The 24,969-nt window shown below is 40.1% G+C and overlaps 1 protein-coding gene across 12 annotated transcripts in view; it reads right to left on the reverse strand.

The window, feature by feature from the left end:
* Window positions 1-24,969, reverse strand: part of PARN (poly(A)-specific ribonuclease) — a 206,106-nt gene that overhangs the window by 16,016 nt on the left and 165,121 nt on the right. For 10 of the 12 annotated variants that reach the window (XM_054668227.2, XM_054668226.2, XM_063797673.1 and 7 more), the window contains one exon: window positions 8,888-9,081. In XM_054668227.2, coding sequence (XP_054524202.1) covers window positions 8,888-9,081 — 194 coding nt within the window. Of the gene's footprint in view, window positions 1-8,887; window positions 9,082-22,686; window positions 23,814-24,969 lie in introns of those variants that run through there. The other 2 variants (XM_063797678.1, XM_016929459.4) reach the window with 1 other exon arrangement.

The raw sequence follows: 24,969 nt of genomic DNA on the forward strand, positions 1-24,969 counted from the left end.
CCGGGAAAAGGTAACCGGACTCTTTCTGCGCTGGGTCTCATCACTCTGAACAGGCACGTTCTGGGACTCCCAGTAAAGATGGCGAGACCACTCTGGAGAAGTGAAGATGGGCAGGAGATGATCCACTGAAAAGGACTCATGGGGTCCAGTGAAGTACTGCAAGGGGCCTGTGATAACCTGCAGCTAGCCTGGCCTTCCCAGTCCCACAATGATACAATAAACACCTAACTGTACGAAAAGAAACATCCATTAAGGGCACTTTTATAATTCACATATGAAAGAAATATTGCAGTAGCCAATTAGCCATTCTAAAGGTAAAAGCTACAATGCCAAATGTGGGGAACTGAAGTAAATTAAATCCAGCTCAGAGGAAAAAGGAAGATAAATTGCTAAAAGCAACTGCACTGCAATACTTGTAATCTGCACCTGCCATTAGTTGGGGGGCGGGGGTGTGTGAGTGCACAGTGAGCCACCAGACACACAGGAAGTGGTTCCATGAAGAGCTAACAGGAAATAATGGAATAAGCAAAAAGTTCTGGAGTAAGGCAAGTCAAGTTGGACCATTTTACTAGCTGGATGACCTTGAACAGGTCTCACTGCTTCGTCTAAGATGGACCCAGTATTATTCTATGCTGTATAGGACTTCTGTGATACAGCAAAGTTGCTGGGTAAGTTTTTAATGAACGCTAGGTCTCTTCCCCTAATCAATAAGCTGATCTAACATGGAACATGGCTGTTCCCCAGAAAGCCAACAGTCTATAATCAAAAAGATGCTAGTTTTCACTGTCTACCTGTACAGCTGCTGAGCGAGAATGATGTGTACAAAGGGGCCAGAACTGTAGGAGCCATCTACAGGAGACCCGGACCAGAGGGGAAATGAAGGCCACTAACAGTGTTCTTTCCAGCACCTTCCAGAAAGGGAGAGCTGTAGATCAACAAACGGCCAGTCTCAAAACTGGCAGATAAGAAGGTATGGTTTTTAAAAAGCAGCAGCTATGGTCAGCTTTCCACAGAACTCATTTTCACAGCCCTGTTTTACTGGAGTGTAAGGAATCATTTAGGAACAACTTTTCTTTTTAAACAGATACTTGGCTGTGTGTGGTGGCTCATGCCTGTAATCCCAGTACTTTAGGAGGCTGATGAGGGAAGGCTTGAGCCCAGGAGTTTGGGACCAGCCTGGGCAACACAGGGAGACCCTGCCTCTACAAAAAATTTACAAATTTGCCAGGTGTGGTGGCACACACCTGTGGTCCCAGCTACCTAGGAGGCTGAGGTGGGAGGATCACTTGAGCCCAGGATATCAAGGCTGCAGTGAGCTGTGATAGTGCTACTGCATTCCAGCCTGGGTGGGTGACAGAGTGAAACTGTCGCACAAAAAAAAAAAAAAAAAAAAAAAAAAAAAAAGAGGGAGGGAAGGAAAGAAGACAGGGAGGGAGAGAGGGAGGAAGGGAGGGAGGGAGATACTTAAAAACACCTGCCTTTTGCTACAGTGGACCTTAATCCATAGCTTGCATTATATACAAAGATTAACTTGAATTGTACATTTTAATTGTAAAACCTAAAACTGTAAAACTTCTGGAAGAAAACATAGAAGAAAATATTTGCAACTTAGAGTTATGCAAAGATTTTTTAGATATGACACCAAAGGCAAAATCCAAGGGGAAAAATCTGATAAACTGGACTTCATCAAAATTTAAAACTACTACTCTTCAAAAGACACTGTTAAAATAATGAAAAGAGGCTGGCTGTGGTGGCTCACGCCTGTAATCCCAGCACTTTGGGAGGCTGAGGCCGGTGGATCACGAGGTCAGGGGTTCGAGACCACCCTGGCCAACATGGTAAAACCCGTCTCTACTAAAAAAGTACAAAAATTAGCTGGGCGTGGTGGCAGGCGCCTGTAATCCCAGCTACTCAGGAGGCTGAGGCAGGAGAATAGCCTGAACCCGGGAGGCAGAGGTTGCAGTGAGCCGAGATCGTGCCACTGCACTCCAGTCTGGGCGACAAAACAAGACTGTCTCGAAAACAACAACAACAACAACAACAAACCACCACCACCAACAACAACAAAATGAAAAGAAAAACCAACCTAGAAGAATATATTTGTAAAATGCTTAAAAGGACTTGTATCCAGAATCTATAAAGAACTCTCAAAATGCAGTCAGAAAATAAACAACCCTAGAACAAAGGGAAAAAATGAAAAGACATTTCACCAAATAAGAAATCTGGATGGCAAAAAATCACAGGAAAAGATGCTTATTAGTCATTAGGGAAATAAAAACCAAAGCCACAATGAGATACCACTACATACCCATTAGAACTGCTGAACAAACAAGCAAAAGGGGTGTGTATCAATATCAAGTACTGGTGAGGGCGCAGAGTGAGCTGAAGCCTTGTATACTGCTGGGGGAAATCCAAAATGGTGACGCCACTTTGGAAAAGAGTGTATCAATTTCTTATGAAGTTAAATATACAGTTACCATATGACCCAGCAACCCCACTCCTAGATATTTACCCAAAGAAAATGAAAACTTAATTCATACAAAAAACCTGTACACAAATATTTATAGCAGCTTGATTCTTGATTGACAAAAACTGGCAACAACCTAAATGTCCTTCCCCTGGGTGATGGATAAATAGTGATACCTGTATACAGTGGAATACCACTTAGCAGTAAAACGGAGTGTACTGAGGATACACGCACCACCACAAATCACAAATGCATCATGCTAAATGAAAGAAGTTAAATGAAAGGCTCAAAAGGGTAACTATCGCATGATTCCAGGTATATGACATTCTGGAAAAGACAAAATCGCAGGGACAGAAAGAAGACCAATGGCTGCTGGGATCTGTGTGGGGGTTGGGGGAAGGATCAACTCCAAACGGGCATGAGGGAAACTTCTGGAGTGATGGAGTTGTATATCGTGATCATAGTGGTGGTTATATGACTGTACACAGATGTCAAAGCTCATCAAATTGTATACCTGAAAGTGATGACTTTCATTGGGTACAATTATATCTTATTGAAGCTGACCTGGCGCAAGATATTAAAAACAATGTTTTAAAAGAAAACCAACAAAATTTTAATATGAAATACTATGCTTATAGTTAAGATTATTTGGCCAAGAGTTTCTAAAAGGGGAAAAGGCAGGATACAAGCTGCATACAGGGTATGAGGTTGGCCGCAGAGCAACAATGCTTGTTACCACAGCATCAAGTGGGGGGCTGGGGGCTTAATTGTCTTCTATTTTTCTGCATTTTCCAAATTCTTATGCTGAGTACGTTATTTTTATTAACCAAAACAACAAAAAATTAAAAGATGGGGAACACAAAAGGTGAATATTTCTGCTTTTCTCCCCTTTACCTAACTGGAGTTGAAATGGAGAAACTTGAAGGGGTAAGGCATTGCTTTTTCCAGGTGAATCCCAAACGGATTCTAAGAAGCTGCACAGGACACTGGAAGCTTCCCATTGTATCCTCTTCCACAGAGTGGACATCCGTACACAGGAAGGTCCTTTGGGAAGCTGCACACAAGTTTCTAACTAGGAAACGCTGAAGGGGGTACGCCCTGGGGCCGGTTTCCCACACTAAGAAGGTGAGCCCCCTCCCTGCAAGGCTGATGACATCTTGGAGTTGCCAGGAGGAACAGGGAGGGCACAAATGCGCACTGAGTGCCCTGCCTCTGCCTCACTGCACAGCAGCCCACACCTCCTTCGCCACGTTCACTGCAAATCACACTTGAACATAGTAATTAAAAGGCTCCTTGGGAGGCCGCTCGGCTGCCTCAGCCTGGTCTCTCAGGTGACCGACAGCAGCAGCTGTAGATCTTGTTTCTGACTTTAAGGAGACCAGTAACAGCATGAGGAGACTGCTGCTCTAAGTAGGTTCTAAATTTTTATACTGTAACCCTCAGGGTTTCAGCTTGAAAAGTTCAGCAGGTTAGTCAAGACTCCAATAAAACTCCAGGTTCTTTGGCAAACACTTAAAAGGCCTAACATGTTGTTTTAAATGTTAGGGGAAAAAAGACTTTGAACAATGTCTCTATTTACAGGACAAAAAATAACCGGGAATAGTCAATGTATCTCCTTTGGGCATGCCTCTGTAAACACCATCTAACTAAGGTGCTGATGGAACCTGCTGCTAGGGACCAGCCAGCAGTATTTTCACAATGGTCAGCCCAGGCAGCATCAGACCATCCATGCGGCCCTGAGATTCTCCAGAGAAGTGAGGGGGTGGGCAGTTTCTCCAGGTCCCAGGAACACATCAACAAGAACAAGTATGTGACAGAAATCCTTCAATTAAACATGACCTGGGAAAACAGCCACATTTCCTGAAGACATTTTATTCCAGCATTAATGGCATGCAGAGTAGTTTTCCTTTGCGTACCGAGTATGTACCTAGAACTGCTTGGATGGAAAGTGGCTGGCACTACCAATCAACAGTCATATCAACAGAAAAGGAGGGGACTTATGCTGTACATTCACCTCCTGAAAATAGGATTGAAACAACCATACTTACAAGAAAAATATTTGCTGAGTACATAGTATACACATAAACTAGAAGCCCTGGAGGAGAGTGGTTACTTGGCTTTCCCTCTCTCCCTCCCTCCTCTCTCTTTGTTTCTTTCTTGAGACGGAGTCTTGGAGTCTTGCTCTGTCACCCAGGCTGGAGTGCAGTGGCACCATCTGGGCTCACTGCAACCTCAGCCTCCTGAGCTTAAGCGAGTCTCCTGCCTCAGCCTCCCAAGTAGCTGGGAGCACCACCATTCCCAGCTAATTTTTGTATTTTTAGTAGAGACAGGGTTTTGCCATGTTGGCCAGGCTGGTCTCGAACTCCTGACCCAAGGTGGTGGACTAACAGGCGTGAGCCACCATGCCCAGCCCGCTTGGATTTCTATCCAGTGACTTTATCACATGAAAGTCTAGATTGGTAATTGTTTCTGATCTAGAACAGCTGCAAGAAACACTCACCTTTGTAATGAATCCTTCATTTCCTCTAAAGTCTGGATGAGTTTCCCCAGCCTCCCACATGTCAGTTAGATACTTTTAAGTCTGCAACTCTAAGCCTCAGTTTCCTCTGTACAACTGGGAAAGAGTATCTGCACCTTACTGCATGTTTAAAAGGTCTAGACAAGACAATAAAGGATGTTCCTAGCACTCTGTCTAATAGTATAAACCCAATAAATAGTCCTTTCTTCCACTATTTTTGTCATTTTGTTATCTGGGATTGGGTCTAGTACTTAATTCTTAGTGTATCTTCAATATCAAAATGTATACTATGAGTTCATGTGCTTGGGTAAAGAGAAAAAATTAAAAGAAAAAGAACAGATATAAAGAGATTACATCTTTTTTTTTTTTTTTTTTTTTTTTTTTTTTTGAGACAGAGTTTCGCTCTTGTAACTCAGGCTGGAGTGCAATGGCATGATCTCAGCTCACTGCAACCTCTGCCTCCCTGGTTCAAGCGATTCTCCTGCCTCAGCCTCCCGAGTTGCTGGGATTACAGGTGTGCACCACCATGCCAGGCTAATTTTTGTATTTTTAGTAGACGGGGTTTCGCCATGTTGGCCAGGCTGGTCTTGAACTCTTGACCTCAGGTGATCTGCCCACCTCGCCCTCCAGAAGTGCTGGGATTATAGGCATGAGCCACTGTACCCGGTAAGATTAAATTTTTAAAAATTTGTTTTGTGTGGTATTTGTTGAGCATCAGTTGTTCTGGGATTGCTACAACATAGGATATTCCAGCGTCCTAATTTTTGCTACTTCCTCCTTGGAGAACAGAAAATACCCACAGGTAGTGCCCTTTTATGTCTTTCATGCCCTCACTGCCAGTGCTGGGCCCCCAAGCCCCTAAGGATCTGTTGAGTACCTGCTGAGATGCTTTTCTGAGTACTGGAGCTCACATCCAACGCCTCAGCACCGTTTTGGGTTGGACAGACTTTGTCGCGCCGTGCCTAGCACTCTAATACAGTTCCCGCCACCACCCGAACCAGACCTTCGCGGCTCCTGGCACACTCTAAATACTTCTGAGAGTTTAATGCAGACCCTTAACAGGGCCTGAACTTTGTACTCTCACTCATTATGGGACCTTATTAAAGTAAATGAGCAAGCCAAATTGGTTGATTCCACAGGTTCTGCACCTGATATCCTGACCTATATCCTGCTGATACTAATAGGATTAAACACTGAAAACAAACCAGGTGGAAAGGATCCATTAAGTTTCCACCTGGCACCGTCAGGGGTCTTGCTCGATGAATGGTGCTCCAGAAGAAAGCTCGATTCACTCAAGTTCTCTGATTCAATTAAAAGTTGTCAAGATGTCTCTCTTTTTTTTTTTTTTGGCAGCACTGACAAAGAAGTACAAAATCTACAATTTTTTTTTAGCTCAAATCTTGTGGCAGTGACAGCTTTACTGTCAATGGGAGGAAAAAAACCCTTATTTTAATTACAGTATTATAAATTCAAAACCCTAAATAACTTATAGAAAGTTTTCACTTAAAATGATGAAAGCTATAAAAGGAACTAATCTATTAATGCAGTCTATTATTAGTTATTTTAATTTTAATATTTTTCAGATTATGCTGATATAGAGGGGAAAAATGAAAAGCTTGTCCCTGAGAAGTAATAAACTAAAAAAATCCAGAAGAGACAGCTATGAAGGACAGGAATACAAGTGGGGAAACCCCCCTGCCCCTCTAAATCCTGCTCAGTACGATCTCTAGAAATCATGCTGACATTCATTATTTTAACATTTGTTGAGCACATGAAACATGACAGTGGTAATAAAGGTATGAAATTTGAAGACTAAGGATGCTACAGATTAAAAACTTCTCCAATACTTTTTCTTCTTTTTTTTCTTGAGACAAGGTCTCACTGTGTCCCCCAGGTTGGAGTGCACTGATGCGATCATAGCTCACTGCAGTCAAAACTCCTGGGCTCAAGCGATCCTCCCGATTCAGCCTCTTGAGTACCTGGGACTACATGCCCATGCAGCTAATATTTAAATTTTTTTTTTGTAGAGAAAAGGTGTCACTATATTGCCCAGGCTGGTCTCAAACTCCTGGGCTCAGGTCATCCTCCTGCTTCAGCTTCCCAGAGTGGTGGGATTATAGTTGTGAGCTACCATGCCTGGCCCCCTCCAATAGTTAATTCAGGGAAAGGAGAGGAGGTAAGTAAAGAGAGACACCCAGAGTCAAGAGACAGCTAAAACATCCAATCCAGGCTTCAAACACAAGTTTAAGTTTTCTGTTGAAATTCAGCTTCAGCATAATGTACAAAAAGCATATGTGACATTTTTGCTACTTGTCTGATTTCATTAATATCCATGAGATTCAGAAAACTCCCCACAGTCAGATCGGGCCACATGCAAAAGGGGATTAATTAAAACAGTGCATTCATAGCTTGGGTATGAATCAAGTTCCACCACTTGACTACTACTTTCCTTTGATTTGATTGTTAGTTCTGCTAACCGTGACAACTGTCACGATGTGAGACAAAGGAGAATGATTATAATTGTGTCTGGGTCAGTGTCTCTCAACACATAACCTTGGTTAAAAGCACTCACTTTCTTTTGTGTGTGTGTATGTGAGACAGGGTGTCACTCTGTTGCCCAGGATGGAGTGCAGTGGCGCAATCTTGGCTCACTGTAGCCTTGACCTCCCTGGGCTGAGGCAGTCCCCCTACTTCAGTCTCCTAAGTAGCTGGGACTACCGGCATGCGCCACCACACCTGGCTAATTTTTTGTATTTTTAGTAGAGACGTGGTTTTGCCATGTTGGCCATGCTGGTCTTGAACTCCTGACCTCAAGTGATCCACCCGTCTTGGCCTCCCAAAGTGCTCGGATTACAGGCGTGAGCCACCGAGCCTGGCCTCACCAGCTTTCTTGTAGGACAGACTTAATGGCTCTGGGACTTTGGGCAACTCACATAACCCTTTGGGCCTCCGTTTTCTTAACTGTAAAATGGATAATGATGACTGTCTCAAGGATTTAAATGAAAGAATTTCAGTTACACATTAAGCACTGTCCTGGCCCCAGTAATAAGCACTCAATAAGCAGTGGCTATGATTACTGTCACTGTGACTGCTGCCTTGCTGGACCGCCCCCTGCAGCAGGGAATGGCCTTTTCCATGTGCTGACTGACAAGATGCCCTTCTGGCCTCTTGCTGTGGCCCTGTGTGGCATGTGTGCACGAAGGGCTGAGTGAGGCACATCTGCGGGGTGGAGAGGACATGGGATTCAGCTCAGGCAGACCTGGGTCTGCCTTTCGGCTGTGCTTCTTAAGCGCAGCATGGCCCTGCACACTTAGCCTCCCTGAGCCCAGGCATCTGCTTCATCAAATAAGGATGATGATTCCCACCTCAGGGCTACGGTGAAAATTAAATGAAATAAGGAGAGAAATGGCTCCTACTACAGCGTCTAGCATGTAGTAGGCTCTCAACAGGTGCTGATTTCCTGTTTCCTTTGCTTCTTATATAATTCTGCTTAGGAGAGAAATCCAGGTTGCCTGGGGGTTTTGCTGGAAACAGTGAAAACGCTGCTACTGAAAATAACATGTAGGAGGGGCCTCTGCGCACATTTAAATGCACATTTTAAATATTGAGGCTGCTTTAAACACATCAGCAAAACCTCTACACCATGGAGGAGAGAGAGATTACCAAAATAGACTAGCCATCTTTAACAAGGAGACCCCCCAGGCCTTATGCTACCCGAGCCAGAGCTTTTTAGGATTCCTCAAATTAAATTAAATTGATCCTAAAAATATCTGCTCTGGTGGAAGACTACATGGGCTTTGCCACCAAGTGAAGCCTTGCTATAATTTCTCCCCCAAAATAGGAGTTTCTAGAGCATTTAAATAGTCCACGGCCCCAGAACTTCGGCAAGATCCAATACAAACCTGCTGGAGAAAGCTCCTTCTTCATTCTTTTTAATTTCTTGGCCTTTTTCCTTCCCTCTGAGAGGGGCTCTGCACAGGAATCGGTCTGCTCAAGCTCAGTGTCGGAAATCTCCCCTGACACTCCGTCCTCCAGGCCAGCTTCCTCTTGACTAGGACTCAAATTTCTCTTTCCTACTGTGCTGGGAGCTGTAAAACTGAAATGCAAAAAGTGGAACAACATAAAAGGTGCTGAGAGTTACAGGAAGACTAGTCTATAAAAATATTTTAATACTCTTAATTCTATTAACACTCAGCCAGCCATCAACAACATGGGCAGCTGCTGCCTGTGTGTAAAAATTAAAGACCTTATTATGAACTGAAGTCTGAAAGTTTACCTATAACAAGCTTATTCAGAAAAAAGTCCTAAATTAGGCTTGTAAATAGATATACACAAATTTAAGCTGATCCGAGTGCTCAAGAACAAATCTGTAAAGTAGTCTCTATTTTGATAAAACTGTTGTAACAGAATAGTAGAATAGAATAGTAGAGATAATATAACGAAATAATAGTTTTGGTTACATTAAATCAGAAGATAGCATTATTCTCTTCATGACTGCCTAATGCATAAACAGCAGAACTGAAGAATTCTTCAATCAGTCTGCTATCCCACTGCTTAAAACTTGGACATAGCTACAGAGCATACCCCACCTTCATGTAATCTTCTTCCTTTCCAAAAAGATGACTCGTTAAATGTATAATTAAATCTGGTTTCATTTTGAAAGCTTTATAGGATTTGACATATTGAATTAAATCAGATTATGTGTCCTGATTTTTCCTTACGAAAATGTTCCCTTAAATATAACTAGATAAAAACAGCGTCCACATAGCCAGTGAGTCCTTTCTCCTCTAAATGGGTCTTAGAGATTTTTTTATTATAGCCCCCAAGTTATGAAAGCCTCAAATAAATTCAAGGCATTCTATTTAGGAGAGGCCATTCAAGCACATGGGGAGGGTGGGAAGTGAGAGAGATAAAATGATCTTACCAGTTTTTCCTAGGAGGTGGGTGCTTTTAAATTTTATCTAATCTATCTATCTATCTATCTATCTATCTATCTATCTATCTATCTATCTAATCTAATTATTTTTGAGACACAGTCTTGCTCTGTCACCTAGGCTGGAGTGCAGTGGAGTGATCTCGGCTCACTGTAGCCTCCGCCTCCCGGATTCAAGTGACTCTCCTGCTTCAGCCTCCCAACTAGCTGGGATTACAGGCACCCGCCACCATGCCTGGCTAATTTTTTTTTTTTTCCTGAGACAGAGTCTCGCTCTGTCCCCCAGGCTGGAGTGCAGTGGCACAATCTCAGCTCACTGCAACCTCCGCCTCCCGGGTTCAAGCGATTCTCCTGCCTCAGCCTCCTGAGTAGCTAGGATTACAGGCATGCACCACGAAGTCTGGCTGATTTTTGTATTTTTAGTAGAGATGGGGTTTCACCATGTTGGCCAGGCTGGTCTCGAACTCCTGACCTCGTGATCCGCCCAACTTGGCCTCCCAAAGTGCTGGGATTACAGGCTTGAGTTACCACGCCCGGCCTCTGCTAATTTTTGTATTTTTAGTAGAGGTGAGGTTTCACCATGTTGGCCAAGCTGGTCTGCAACAATGGACCTCAAGTGATCTGCCTGCCTTGGCCTCCCAAAGTGCTGGGATTACAGGCGTGAGCCACCATGCCCAGCCAGGAAGTGAATAGTTTAAAATGTTCCATATAAAAAACTCTGGCTACCTAAATATTCAAGTTCCTCCACATTACTCCTGCACTCAACATCTTCCCTGAATCTGCCAAGTGCACTTGATAGGACACTCAGGGGACAGAGGAGAAGAACACACTGCCTTCCTGGTGGTTCTCTAAGGCATGGGAAGCAGAAGAGGCTGGAGCACTCTTCCTCCTATGACTGGCTGGCTAGCCTTTCATTTGTCCTCTTTTTCATTTCTATTATAGACAGCTTTCTGAAACATCTAATTGAGGGACTATAAGGGAGGATATTAATGGTAATGTTTCGGCGGTGGGGGGTGTGTGTTAAAAATGTATGCTGAAGTTTCCTGTTTAAAAACTGATAATACCTTTAAGAAGATTTTTTAAAGACTAGAAAAAGTTCGGCTGATTTCAGAAAATTTAGAAAATTCAGGAAGTATAAGAAGATAATAAGGGTTCTTCTATCACGAAAGGGGAAGAGGCCTAAAAATTCCTTCGCATTGTAAATTCAGGAACCTGGTAGCCTCTGAGACATGCATAAATGTTTAATGAAAACTCAGCTAGAACCACGGGCATTAAAAATACTCTGTGAAATACAAAGTCTAGAAATAGCCCCAACTGTACATAGAAATCTACTGTATGATAACAGTGGTATCTCTAAATACGAGGCATATATGGACTTTAAAATAACGGTGTTGGGACAAGCAGAAAAGGATAAAATTAGAACCATTCCTCACACCATATAAAAGAATAAATGCCTAATGGATTAGATATCTAAATGCAAAAAAGGCAACTTTACAGGTACTAAAACAAAACGCGGGTGAATGCCTCCAAAATCCAAGTGTAGAAAAAGGTTTTCTTGCCATGTCTCACAATCCAGACATAATAAAGGATTTATGAATGTGACCTCATAGATGTAAACATCTTTTGCAGGGCAATAAATAACGTGAGCCAAGACAAATGACAAACCAGGAGGAAATATCTGCAACATGTATCACAGATAAAGGGTTAATGTCTCTAATAAATTATAACTCAAACTTGAAGAGAAGAAGAAAGACCAAAAGTCCTATAGAAAACTAAAAAAGGTATGAATAAACAGCTCATTACACACACTCCTTAAACACATGAAAAAATGTTCAACTCCATTCATAATGCAAAATAAAACAACACTGAAATATCACTTCTCACCCACTAGGTTTTTAGACTGGCAAAAACCTTCAAAAGCTTGATAATATACTCCATTAGTAGACTGGGGAAATGGGTCCTTTCCCACATTACTGGTATGAATGCAAAATCGCATGACTTATTCTTATGGAGGGAATGTGGCAATATCTAACAAAACTGCATACACTTCCAGGAATTTAGAAGATATACCTCCTACAATGCAAAAATATGCATGTACAAGTTATTCATTACAGCATTATTTGGAATTGCAAAATACTGCAAAGTACCTAAATGTCTAAGCATAAAAAACTGGTTGAATACGCAACAGTACATACAATCTATGAACTACTAAGCAGTTACCAAAAAGAATGAAGATCTCAAAGAACCGAAAATGATTATGGAAAGATTTCCAGTAAAATATGTGCAAAAAGCAAAGTGCAAAAGAACAACTTATGAAGCTGGTATGCCCAATCTTGAGTAGGGTGTGGGAGAGAATTGCAAACAAATCCTGAACCCCTTAGTAGGTTTGCTTCTGTAGTAGAATGAGTGAAGCAATTCTGAAAACACTTAGCTGCATGATAGCACTGGGTAAATCAGTAAATGTGCTGATGTTTCTGGCAGACAGACATAAAAATATTAGAATAAGGGAAGATAAGGAAGAACCCTCTGAGGATAGACTGAAATTGGAGATACGGGTTTAGGCTTGTGATTTCTAAAATAAGTATGAGTATATGTGTTCATATTTATGTATACACACACACACACACACACACACATATATATATACGTATATTTATGCAGGGAATTTTGTGCATTCCCAGCTCTGTCTACAGAAAGGACGTAGAAGCAGAGACACCAGAGTAGCAATGAGCATATCTATTGTCCAGATCTTAGTTTCTAATACCCTACTAAAAGGAACCAGGGCTCCTCAAATAAGTGGCTGATTCCAGGCTCAAGGGAGATAAATTATAAAATGAGTCTAAAATATTTTGCAATACCAAGAAGTAAAAAACTTTTAGGCATGTCACAGGGAAATAGGAACTAGCTTGAAAGGACTCCCACTGGGAAAATCTGGGACAATGTGTGCCCTCTAATTTATTAGGGGGCAGTAATAAATTCTGAATCATTGAAAAAAAAATAGCAATCCATGAGTCTACATCAATACGTAAGACAAGGTAAGGAAAGGAAAGAAAAACTCTGACTCTCCACTATAAACCTAAATTTAAACTGCTTGGCACAGCATCCAGGATCCTCTATCATCTGGGTCCCAATCTGCTTTCCTGGCCTATCTTTCACTAGGCAGCCAAGCTGCAGAGACGATATAGGTTTACCTAATGAAGTTCATCGTCCGTACTCTCCCACATGCCCGTCATCCCACCAGAAGTTTACTGGCCCAAATACATCCCACACTGCCCATTTCAATGTTACCGTTCATGCTAAGACCCCACTGCCCATCTCCTCCTGCTCAACATCACTCTCCTCCGGGAATGTTCCCAATCCCTGTTTACTGTTCTTTCCTTTCCATGCTTCCCATAACACTCTGCTTTTCTGTCTCAAGAGGACTTTAACTCGTTCATCTTATTTTTTATAATAAATTGAAACTAGGAGCAGTGCATCAACAGGAGAATGGATAAACTGGGCTATATTCATACAATGAAATATAATTCAGCAATTAAAAAATGAATTACTGTTACCTCCAACAACACAGATGAATCTCAAACATTCTAAGTGAATGAAACCTTCACAGGAAAGGGTGGGTATTTTATAAACCCATTTACATGAAATTCCAGAAAAGGCTAAACTAATCTTCAGAGAAAAAAAATTCAGAAGAATGGTGGGTATGGGAGGGTAGGTAGGGATTGACTGGTAGAAAATGAGGGAATTTTCTGGGGTAACGTTAATTCCCTGTGTCTTTATAGGAGTATAGTTTTGTCAAAACTTCTATCTTGGCCAGGTGTGGTGGTTCACACTTGTAATCTCAACACTTAGGGAGGCCAAGGCAGGAGGACTGCTTGAGCCCAGGAGTTCAAGAACAGCCTGGGCAATGTGGAGAAACCCCGTCTCTAAAAAAAAAAAAAAAAAAAAAAAAATACAAAAAAAAATACAAAAAATTAGCCAGGCACAGTGGTGGCATGCCTGTAGTCCCAGCTATTTGGGAGGCTGAGGTGGGAGGATTGCTTGACTGGGAGTTTGAGGTTTCAGTGAGCCATGACCAGCCCACTGCACTCCAGCCTGGGTGACAGAGTGAGACCCTGTCTCAAACAACAACAACAATAACAACAACCACTTCATATCTCAACATCATGTGGCTATTCTATGGACATGGAGATTGACTAATTTTAGCATTAACTTCAAGCAATGATTTTGAAGGCACTTACTAGAATACATTGGTTGTATCCTAACCACAGATTATGGTATTTTTGGCCAACAAGACCCATGCATCTGTAATGCTCCTCTCCATAAACAACTGACTGCTGTGCAACAGGGACTCTGCCAGATGTGCTTCTGCAGGGTTCTTGTTTCTATGGAACATTTAAGTTTACAAAGCATTTTCCTGAACAGTTTCTCAATTAATTTACAACTTTATTTATTTATTTAGAGATGGAGTCTTGCTCCGTTGCTCAGGCTGGAGTGTAGTGGTGTGATCTTGGTACACTGTAACCTCCATCTCCATGGTTCAAGTGATTCTCGTGCCTCAGCCTCCCAGCTAATTTTTGTATCTTTAGTAGAAACAGGGTTTCACCATGTTGGCCAGGCTGGTCTTGAAATCCTGACCTCAGGAGATCTGCCTGCCTCGGCCTCCCAAAGTGCTGGGATTACAGGCGTGAGCCGCTGCACCCACCCTACAGCATATTTCTTAATTGCTAATCTGTAGTTTCTGCTCTCAAGTAAGTCTTTTGCTTCCTAGGAGAGGCTAATGGTTATTGGGCATCCTGCCTGAGAAAGCTCTCAGATATATGTGGAATTAGTTTATTTCATATAATGTTTCTGTATCTATATGTATGTAAGACCTGCCATCCTCTAATAAAAATAAAAGCTGTGATTATATCCCATATAACTTAACTACGGCAGTTTTAAATAAAAGTTTTAATTATACATTAAAAACCAGATATATGTAACACTGCCTTTACAAATGTGATTCTTTATATATTTGGAAGGTACTGCTGTGCATGTGTGTGTATGTGCATGCGTGTGTGTAGCACTCTCAATACCTGCATGTTGATGAGGCATTCTTTTATTAACTGATTTTAAAAGTCAAAAGGTAAAATGAGAGGCAAAACAATCTCCCATTTGTATGACCTCATTTTGCATACAGATTTATAATGTACAAAGTGAGCTAGTTTATAATGAATAAGAAGTGGACATTTAAATCCACTGTAAGAAGTGGTGATTAATTAAAAAATAAAATGTCACAGACACAACTTGGTATGTTAAAATTGAACATTAAACTTTGATTAGTGTTTTGTTAAAAGCTAAGTCGCTGTCAACTATCCATCAAATTCCACAAGGGTGAACATCTGCAGTACTTTTTCCTTTTAGTAGAAAGAAATGTTTGCTTATAGAAAGGCCGTATTTTCAAACCCCTACAAATACCTTTTTCCATGAAGCAATAACAAAAATCTAGCTGCTACATGAACATATTCCCCATTTTAAATTAGGGTATTATTTACATGCAATGGAATTCACTTATTTTAAATGTACAGTTTGGTTAACTTTGGGAATTGCTTATAACCATGTAACTATTACTACAATTGAGATATAGAACAATACCCTTTCCCTAAAAAGATTCCTCATGTCACTCTGCACTCAATCCACATTGTCGCAGCAACCATTAATCTGCTTATAGTCCTATTTATATAGTTTTGCCTTTTCCAGAAGTTCATGTGAATGAAATCATACAATATTTAGTCTTTTGTTTAACTCTTTTCACTTAGCATAATACTTTGAGAGTCAGTCACATGGCTGTTAGTATTAGTACTTTATTTCATAGTATGGCTGGATCACAATTTATTCATTTACCAGTTGATGGACATTTGGGCTGCTTCTAACTATTTGTCATTACAAATAATGCTGGTATAAACATCTGGGTAAAAGCTAGCTTTTATTATTAAAAACATAAGTTTTTATTTTTCAAATATAAATACCTAGAAGGATTTCTGGGTGATATATAAAAATACATTTGCAATTTATGTTTAACTTTACAGGAAACTGCCAAACTATTTATTGGCCATTTGCATATCTTTTTTGAAGAATCTGTTGAAATGTTTTGACCTCATCCCCCTTTTCAAAAAACTGGGTTGTTTTCTGAATTGCCGAGTATATATTATAAGAGTGCATATGATCATGATACAACTATTTTGTATGTAGATACAACTACATTGTTAGATATGCAGTTTGAAAATTTTTGGCCCGGCATGATGGCTCATGCCTGTAATCCTAGCACTTTGGGAGGCCAAGGTGGGCGGATCGCTTGAGCTCAGGAGTTCAAGACCAGCCTGGGCAACATGGTGAATCCCCACCTCTAAAAGAAAAAAAAGAAAAGAAATTTTTTTCCACAGTGTGTGCCTTCTCTTCACAGTTTCTTAATAGTATCTTTTGAAAAAAGAATATTTAATTTTGACTAAGTCCAATTTATCAACATTTTTCTTTTATGGCTCATGCTTTTGTTGTCATATCTAAGAAATCTTTGCCTAATGCAAGATACTAAGATCTCCTTTCATTTTTTTATTCTACCAGTGGTTATCATTTTAGTTCTTTCATTTAGTTCTATGAGTCACTTCAAGTTCATTTTAAATGTGGTGTAACATAAGAACAGAAATGTGGTTTCTGGCATAGTTACCCAGTTGTTTCAGTACTGTATGTAGACAAAACCTTCCTTTGCCTACTGGATTACCAGCACCTGTGTCAGGAATTTTTGTTTTTTCCAAATTCTCAACAGTCATTAGCTTCAAGATTCAGAAATGAGAAATTCAGAATTCTCAAATCATAAAATATTCTGCATTTTTCATAGCATTGTGTTACATGTTGTTGAATAATGAGTTATAAATAGCAAATCACTTTTATGTGATACACTTATACTGAAAGTTTCAGGGGTCAGTTCTATAAAGTAAGATATAATAATATATGCACAGGTTATTATTATGAATGAATACACTGTGAGAAAAGCACGTATTTCAATAACACATAAAAATAACCTCTACCTGATATAGATGTTTGTTAACAGAAAACATTAAAAACACAGTAGCACCAAATGAATGCCAAATATCATTTAAAAATTGAAAGATGCCACAAATATTTAAAAGTTATTCTTAAATGATACTTTAAAACACACAAGTATTAATATTTGTTTTGTGAAAAATATTCCAAATGTAGAAAAGCTTCTTTCATGTTATGCTGAACATTGGTCAAGAGTTGGTCAAACTCTTCAGAGTGGTGTCCAAAGCCAACTGCAGTTAGGATTTAGACTATATACGGCTTCATATAAGCCCATTTCCTTTCCTAGTGTTGAAAATGTTTTGTCTGCTTGCCTTGATTTTGCTCTTAAAATTGATACTGCTTTTCCTAATTCAAATTTTATATCAGCTGATTTCACATTAAGAGTATTCCACAATCATATTCACACATCTTCTCTTTACATTTCTCCTGTAAAAGTATTTACAAAGAACCGTAGCCTACATTAAATATTCAAACACTGGAAAACACCAGTGAACATTATTGGATTCTATGAAGATAATGTAACATTTGGCTATCCTAGCAAGGTTAACAGCACTACACAGGAATCACGCTTCAAAGCTACCAACTTAAGGGCTGCTGCCAAAACTTACATCTTCCAACAAGACTTGGAGGATTTTGTAAAGTATATTCATGTGCAAAACTCAATAGATTTTTATTGAGAAGAATGACTCACTATTAATAGCAGGCAGGGCCATAAACATACACTTGCAATATGGTGACAGTGACGAGCAAGAATGACTTGATTGGAATGTGACCCCTTCTCTCCTACATGTTGCTGTCCTGGTTCTGAAATGATGACCTTAATCTCTGACTCCATGTGTCGCTGACTGTGCTCTTGCCTTTGACCTGATGCTGGATAATTCCTTTAAACTAGTAATGCCCATGTTGGCTGTTAAAATTTTAGTTCTCGCAGAATATTTCCTTTTCCTGATTTCTTGACTCATTTTTCTCACAATTTGGAATAAGAGACAAATGTCTCTAAATGCCAAGAAGGAATTCCTGCATGGAAAAACTATGGGAAATCAACTGATCACACATATGTGGTTGTAATCTTGGACTCTCTATTCTATTTTGTTTCACTATCTGTCTTTCCTTACCCAGACCCACACTGTATTACTACAGTTTTACAGTAAGTTTTCTTTCTTTTTTTTTTAAACTGATGGGGTCTGGCTCTCTCACCTGGGCTAGAGAGCAGTGGTGCAATCATAGGTCACCGCAGCCTCAACCTCCCCCCAGGTTCAAGCGATCCTCCTACCTCTACCTCCTGAGTAGCTGGGACTACAGGCATGCACTACCACACCTGACTAATTTTTAATTTTTTTGTAAGGATGGGGGTGTCTTGCTATGTTGCCTCAGGCTGGTTTTGAACTTCTGGGCTCAACTGATCCTCCCTCCTTGGTCTCCCAAAGTGCCGGTATTATAGGCGTCAACCATTATGCCTGGCCTACAGTAAGTCTTAAAGACAGGTAGAGCAAGTCCTTTAGTTGGCTGGAACGTTCATGCGCTGTATAAAATAACAGTACCCTTTCATTTTAAAGAGCTGCTGTTTATAACATTCTCATATTTGGTAACTGTATATGACCCTTTTAAGCTGGACACATGTACACTCCCATTTTGCAGACAAGAAACCTCATCTTCAGGGTAAATGACCTCCCCCAGGTACTGCAGCTGGGCAGGTGGCTCTGAGATTGCACTCCAAGTTCAATGTTCTTGGCACTGCTTTATAAACTCCCATCTTCCTAGGGCCAGCTCTCCTCACTGTGCCGATCTCAACAGAAAAGAGACCCCCGCACCATCCCCACGGAGGAGCCCAAACAGCCACTTACCTTGTCACATTCATTCCTCTGCCCTGTTTTATTTTCCTCCTCCTACTCGCCTCTGCCTTGCCTCTTATTTATGTCCTTACTTATCTATTCTCTCTCTCTGCCACTAGAATGTACGTTCCATGAGAGCAGGCTCTTACACTGCTTGTGCTCTCTGTACCTGGCACAGGGCCTGGCATAGAGTAAGTCCTTGGCCAAGGTTTGCTGAATGGATAAAATAAATGAAATAAGTGAAAGCTACCTCCCTAAAAGCAATAATGCAAGTGACAAACAACAAATTGCTTATTTTATCCTGAAGTAGAAATAATATGAACATAGTTTACATTCCAGTGTATGGGCAGCTTCTCCTGCTAGGCTGAATGAAAGCACATTCCCTACTAGATGTAGCTAAGGGATTGAGGGAAGGTCCCACTGTGCAAACTACCTCACACAGCAAAATGAACTGGAGAGATCCAGTAAGTGGGAGCTAGAAATGCCTTTTTATTGTGTTCACAAACTTTCATGGTGAATTCGAATTCCATGCGCATGACTGTTTCTGTGTTTGGGGCTCAATTTAGGTGGGAGAGGGGAGGATGTTGGACAACCTATGCTCAGTTCAGAAGCCAAACCCTCGGAGATCACTGATAAACCAGGATTCTTATTTCTAATAAAGAATTTGAGTCTTGGGGCCAGGCGCAGTGGCTCACACCTGTAATCCCTGCACTTTGGGAGGCCGAGGTGGGCAGATCACTTGAGGTGGAGTTCGAGACCAGCCTGGCCAACATGGTGAAACCTCGTCTCTACTAAACATACAAAAAATAGCCGGGCATCATGGTGTATGCCTGTAATCCCAGCTACTCGGAAGGCTGAGGCAGGAGAACTGCTTGAACCTGGGAGGCGGAGGTTGCAGTGAGCCAATATCGCACCATTGTACTCTAGCCTGGGGGACACAGTGAGACTCTGTCTCAAAAAAAAAAAAAAAAAAAAAAAAAGAGTCTGTAAACAAACTTAACATTAAATAAGGTCTGAATGGTAGCTGTCTGGTAATAAGGACATCTCTTGTGGAATAGGGGTGTGTGTGTGTGGGGGTGTGTGTGTGTGGGTGTGTGTGTGAGAGAGAGAGAAAGAGAAAACATGAATGCATTGTTTATCTGCTCCATCCTAGACATAAAGCTTACTTGTGAATACGAGGCTTAAGAAAAAAATTAGTTCAACATTACGAAGAATCAATAGCATTCAATAAGAAATACTTTTCACAAGAAACTATTTTGAATATTTCAAACAATCCCCTATTGTCAACTCACTTTAACACAGAAAAGATTGATGCAAACATGAAAGATATTACATTAATAATAATTTCTAAATGTAAAATATATTATCAATATACAATTAGTTGGACCTGAATTTAGAACATCTGAAATTTTCAGAGGCTAGGATCAAATTTACTTTTGTACTAAAATTTACCTTTTGACTTCAATCAAAGGACTTACTAATCAAATTAGTAACATAATCAAGGCTATAAGAAAAACAAAACATCATCCCTGCAAACCAAAAGGCCAACTATTTCAGAAAATAAACTACTTTTTAAAAATTTCCAGGAAGTTAAACACGAGCGATTGAACACACTATTTATCTGCAGAGAGAAGATAACACCTACGGAGGAAAAGAGAACAGGAGAGGCAGCATCAGAGAATGGGGTATCAGCTCACCTTGCAGGCACTCTCTTTGTAGAGGAAAAGCAGGGAGAAGAGTGGCAAAGAGCTCTGCATAGAGGCAGAAACAGAAATCTGAGTGCTCTACAAAAGGCAGATTCACCCAATTAAGCCATGCAAAATCTCAGCACAACCAGGCCCTAGATTCCTAAAACGAGCAGGTGATAAGGACTGGAGCCAAGTCAGGAAGGAGCAAGGCTGTAATAGGATCCCCTACCCCAGGGAAGCCAGGGGACTGGTATCACCCCAGGCCAGTAGGAGCTAGATAGGAGGTTTAGACTCTGGAGAAAGCGATCTCCGCAGGCTCAGCGGCACCAGGTACAATGGTGAAGAGTGACAGTGAGGCGAAATGAGCTGACGAAATGGGGTAGCCATCCCCCACATACCGAGGAGTGAGGCTGTCCAGCTCCCTTCTGCCAATCTGTACCCAGAGCACAGCAGTTAGGCTTGTATCCCCCAAGCTGAAAATCAGAGCATCAATCTCTAAAAAAACTGAATCCTTACAGCTAATTCATATTTAACGTTGAAAGATTGAAAGCTTTCCTCCTAAGATCAGGAATAAGATAAAGACGTCAGCTCTCACAACTTCTATTCAACAATGTACTAGAGGTCCTAGCCAGAGCAATAAAGGCAAGAGAAAGAAAATGTGTATGGGAAAATTTGTACTGGGGAGATAAATGCAAATGTCTTTATTTGTAGATAGAATTTCTCAAACAAAAAATATCCAATACTCTACAATAAATTATTAGAACTGATAAGTGAGTAAGTAAGGTTGGTTTAAGAATACAAGGTCAAAATTAAAAAGCTATTATATTTCTTTATATTAGCAATAAATGACTGGAAGTGGAACTTTAAAAATATATGACTTACAATAGATCAAAAGGTAAAATACTAAGGGACAACTCCAGTATAGCATATGCAAAATTTGCATGCTGAAAACTATAATACACTGATGAGAGAAATCAAAGAAAGCCCAAGTAAGTGAAAAGATACACTACATTCATGGGTTGGAAGACTCAATGTAGTTAAGATGTTAATTCTCCTCAAAATGGTTTACAGGTTCAACACAATTCCAATCAAAGAGCTAGCAGACTTTTTGTAGAAACTGACAAACTGACTAAAACTTTTGTGGAAAAGTGAACAGAATAAACTTTTATATAGAAAAGACAAGATTAAAGGTACAATATTTGATTTCAAGGCTCACTACAAAGCTACAGTAATCAAGACAGTATGGTATTGGTGAAAGAACAGACATATAGATCAATGGAATAGAATAGTGTCCAGAAATAGACCCATATGTATATGACCAAATGATTTTTGACTAAGGAGTTGTAATTCAGTAATTTACTTTTCATAAAATAGTGCTGGAATAATTGCATATCTATATGCAAAAAATAAACTCATACCCATGCCTCATAACCGTATATAAAAATTAACTCGAAATAGATCATATACCTAATATAAAACTGAGAATAATTAAAAACTGCTAAAAAACATGAGAAAATCTCTGTGACCTTATCTAGGCAGAGTTCTCATGTAGATACAAGAAGTGTAAGCCATAAAGGAACTGAATCAGCCTCAGAGAAAAGACGTATTAATTATAAAGCCAATTTTTCACCTCAACATCCTACACAGAAAGACCATCAATAAGATTTGCCTCCACACCCAGAGCTTCTTATCAATTTTTAGTTCATTCTTAAAAAATAATGGATGGCCAAGAACAGCCAAATATTTAAAGAAAGCTTCCAACATGACAGACAAAAACCAAAACAGACCAATATACAGACAGAAATAAAGGAACTCTGAGGAAACAAGCACAGAGTAGGGAGCTGAAGGAAACTTTACAAACTACAGCCAGTCCTTGCTTTGCACGTAGTACAGGATCATAAAAACATCTGGACAACGGAAAGGTGAGTATTCTACACTCGTACTCCTTTGTAAGTTTGAATCATCTTCCAAAGGGTTGTCCTTTGCACTCTAAAGGTGCTCTACACTCACCTTGAAATCAAAGAAAAATGGATTTTTCTGTGACCTTTAGAAACTTTCATCAAAACATTATTAAGTCTCTGACTCTGGGTTAAAAATAGAGAAACAAACAAACATACAAAAGGTAAAGCCACAACATTTAGTACACTGCAATTTAAAGCATCAGAAACCACTGAGAATTAAAGTGTTTTATTTCTTTGTATAAAACTTATGTCTATATAATGATATAGATCAATGACTAAATAACAAATAAGAGACAAATCTCTTGTTCAGAAGAATTACAGACACTCCTCCCCCAAGGAGGTGGAACATAACTCCCCACCACTTAGACTTGGGCTGTGTACAGTGACTTCCTTTCAAACAGCAGAGTGTGGAAAGAGAGAGAACAGTAACTTCATGTGGAGAGATCTGGCAAACACCACCTCAACCCAGGTGATGAAGGTTAACAACCCAAGTGAGAAATCACATTGACAGCATGTTCCCTTGATATGAAGTGATGAGGATGGCACTTCATCACGGGTCTTCCATCCAAAACCCATAACCTTAGTCTAACCACTAGAAAAATATCAGACAAACTCAAGTTGGAGGACATTCCATAGATTAGCTGGCCAATTTCATCCTGAAACTGTCAAGGTAATCAAAAACAAGGAGAGTCAGAGAAACCATCGTGGTCTAAATAAGCCTATGGAGATACAATGGCCAAATATAATATGGTATCCTAGATGAGATCCTGAAACTGAAACAGAAAAAGGACATTAGGTAAAAACTGAGGAAATGTGAATAAAGTATGAGCTTTTGTTAAAAACAAAAGAACTTATTCAGAGTAGTTTAAACAGTGTGTGACTTCTTCTTGCCATGTAACTTATGATATGCAGTGAGTGTTTCTTCTATGCCTGGGTGAACTGTTGTACTCCTTTGTAAGTGTGAATCAGCTTCCAATGGGTTATCCTTTGCGCTTTCAATGTAGTGAAATATCTCTGAGAGCTCCTTTAATGTGAAAGTTTGTGCTGGCGTTACTTCTTCTGGGACATCTTCATCCTTTTTGTCACAACCACTTTCCTCATTTATGCTGATAAGTTGCCTTCGTTAAGTTCCTCTGGCTGCAGATTTACAGTAACTCAAATGGCAGCAGTGTCAACATTCCCATGGTCAGCTAATTCTTCTTTATAATTCTACTTGTTTTCATTTGAATTTCACTTCCAACATTATCACTTATTGGTTCCTTATGACACTTTCATCTTGGTTGATCAATTCTCTCTTTTGATTATCCATTTGAAAAGAATGTTGCCTGGGTTTATCACTGAGAAACAAGGAGACAACATAATGACATGTTTTGCTGTCTGAGTGAATAGAATAATGAATGAGCAGACACACAGACTCTGAAAGAAGTGACCTGATTGGTGACAGATTAGGATGTGCATCTGTTTTCTACACAGGGATGAGTGGACTGAAGAGCTAGTAGTGAAGTTTATACTTTATTCAATTACTCACAGTTAACACATCGTAGTCACTGAAATTGGAATCATATTATTGGGGGACTGGTGTTATTTAACTAACCTGGTGACTGAAATCCATGCATATCAGAACCATGCACAGAGAATTACTTGAAAAATTAATGTCCTTATAGACATAAAAGATAATTCTACATCCAAGAAGGAAGAGCTGTATGCATTCTTTCAAAGGAATATTGTGAAGACAAGAATTCTTAGAAATTAAAATAGGAGTTGAAAGAAAAAAAAAATCCAATGAAAGTATTGAAGGGGGAAAGTCAGAGAAATGTCCAAGAAATGAACAAAAAGATGAAAGACAATAGAAAGGAACAAACAAAGACAAAAACATTAGAGGATAAATCCAGGAAACCGACATTTAACCACGGGAGTTCCAGAAAGAAAGAAGAGAGAAATGAAAGAAAAAAACTGTCAAGGAAATAAAACAATATACTTCCCCCAAAATAAAAGACACAAGTCACAAATCACAAGTCTTCAGTCTGTAACAGCCCACAGGGAGTACCCAGCATAACACTTCCAAGGCCCATTACTGTGGAATTTCAAAACACTGGGAGAGAAAAAAGAATATTCTCGAAAATTCCAGAAAGGCCCAGATTGAGAGACAGAGAGAGAAGAAGAAGAAGAATAAAAGAAAAAAGAGGCTATATAAAAAGGATCTTGAATAAAACTGACATTAGATTTCAGGATAGCATGTTTGAATGCAAAGACACAAAAGACAATGGAGCAACTTCCATTCCAGCCAAGATGGAATAACATGGACTGATTTACCTACCCAGCCAAAACAACCAAAAGAATCAGACAAAATACATGAAACAATGGTTCTGAAGGCACTGGACATTGGGCAAGGAAGCACAGTGATCCCTGAGAGACAGGAAACTAACGAGGTGAACCCAGTGACTGCCCCAGTTTACTGGTTAGAGAACGCTGGATAGCTGCACAGGAATTCCT

The sequence above is a fragment of the Pan troglodytes genome, chromosome 18 (assembly GCF_028858775.2).
Source record: "Pan troglodytes isolate AG18354 chromosome 18, NHGRI_mPanTro3-v2.0_pri, whole genome shotgun sequence".
Lineage (NCBI taxonomy): Eukaryota > Metazoa > Chordata > Mammalia > Primates > Hominidae > Pan > Pan troglodytes.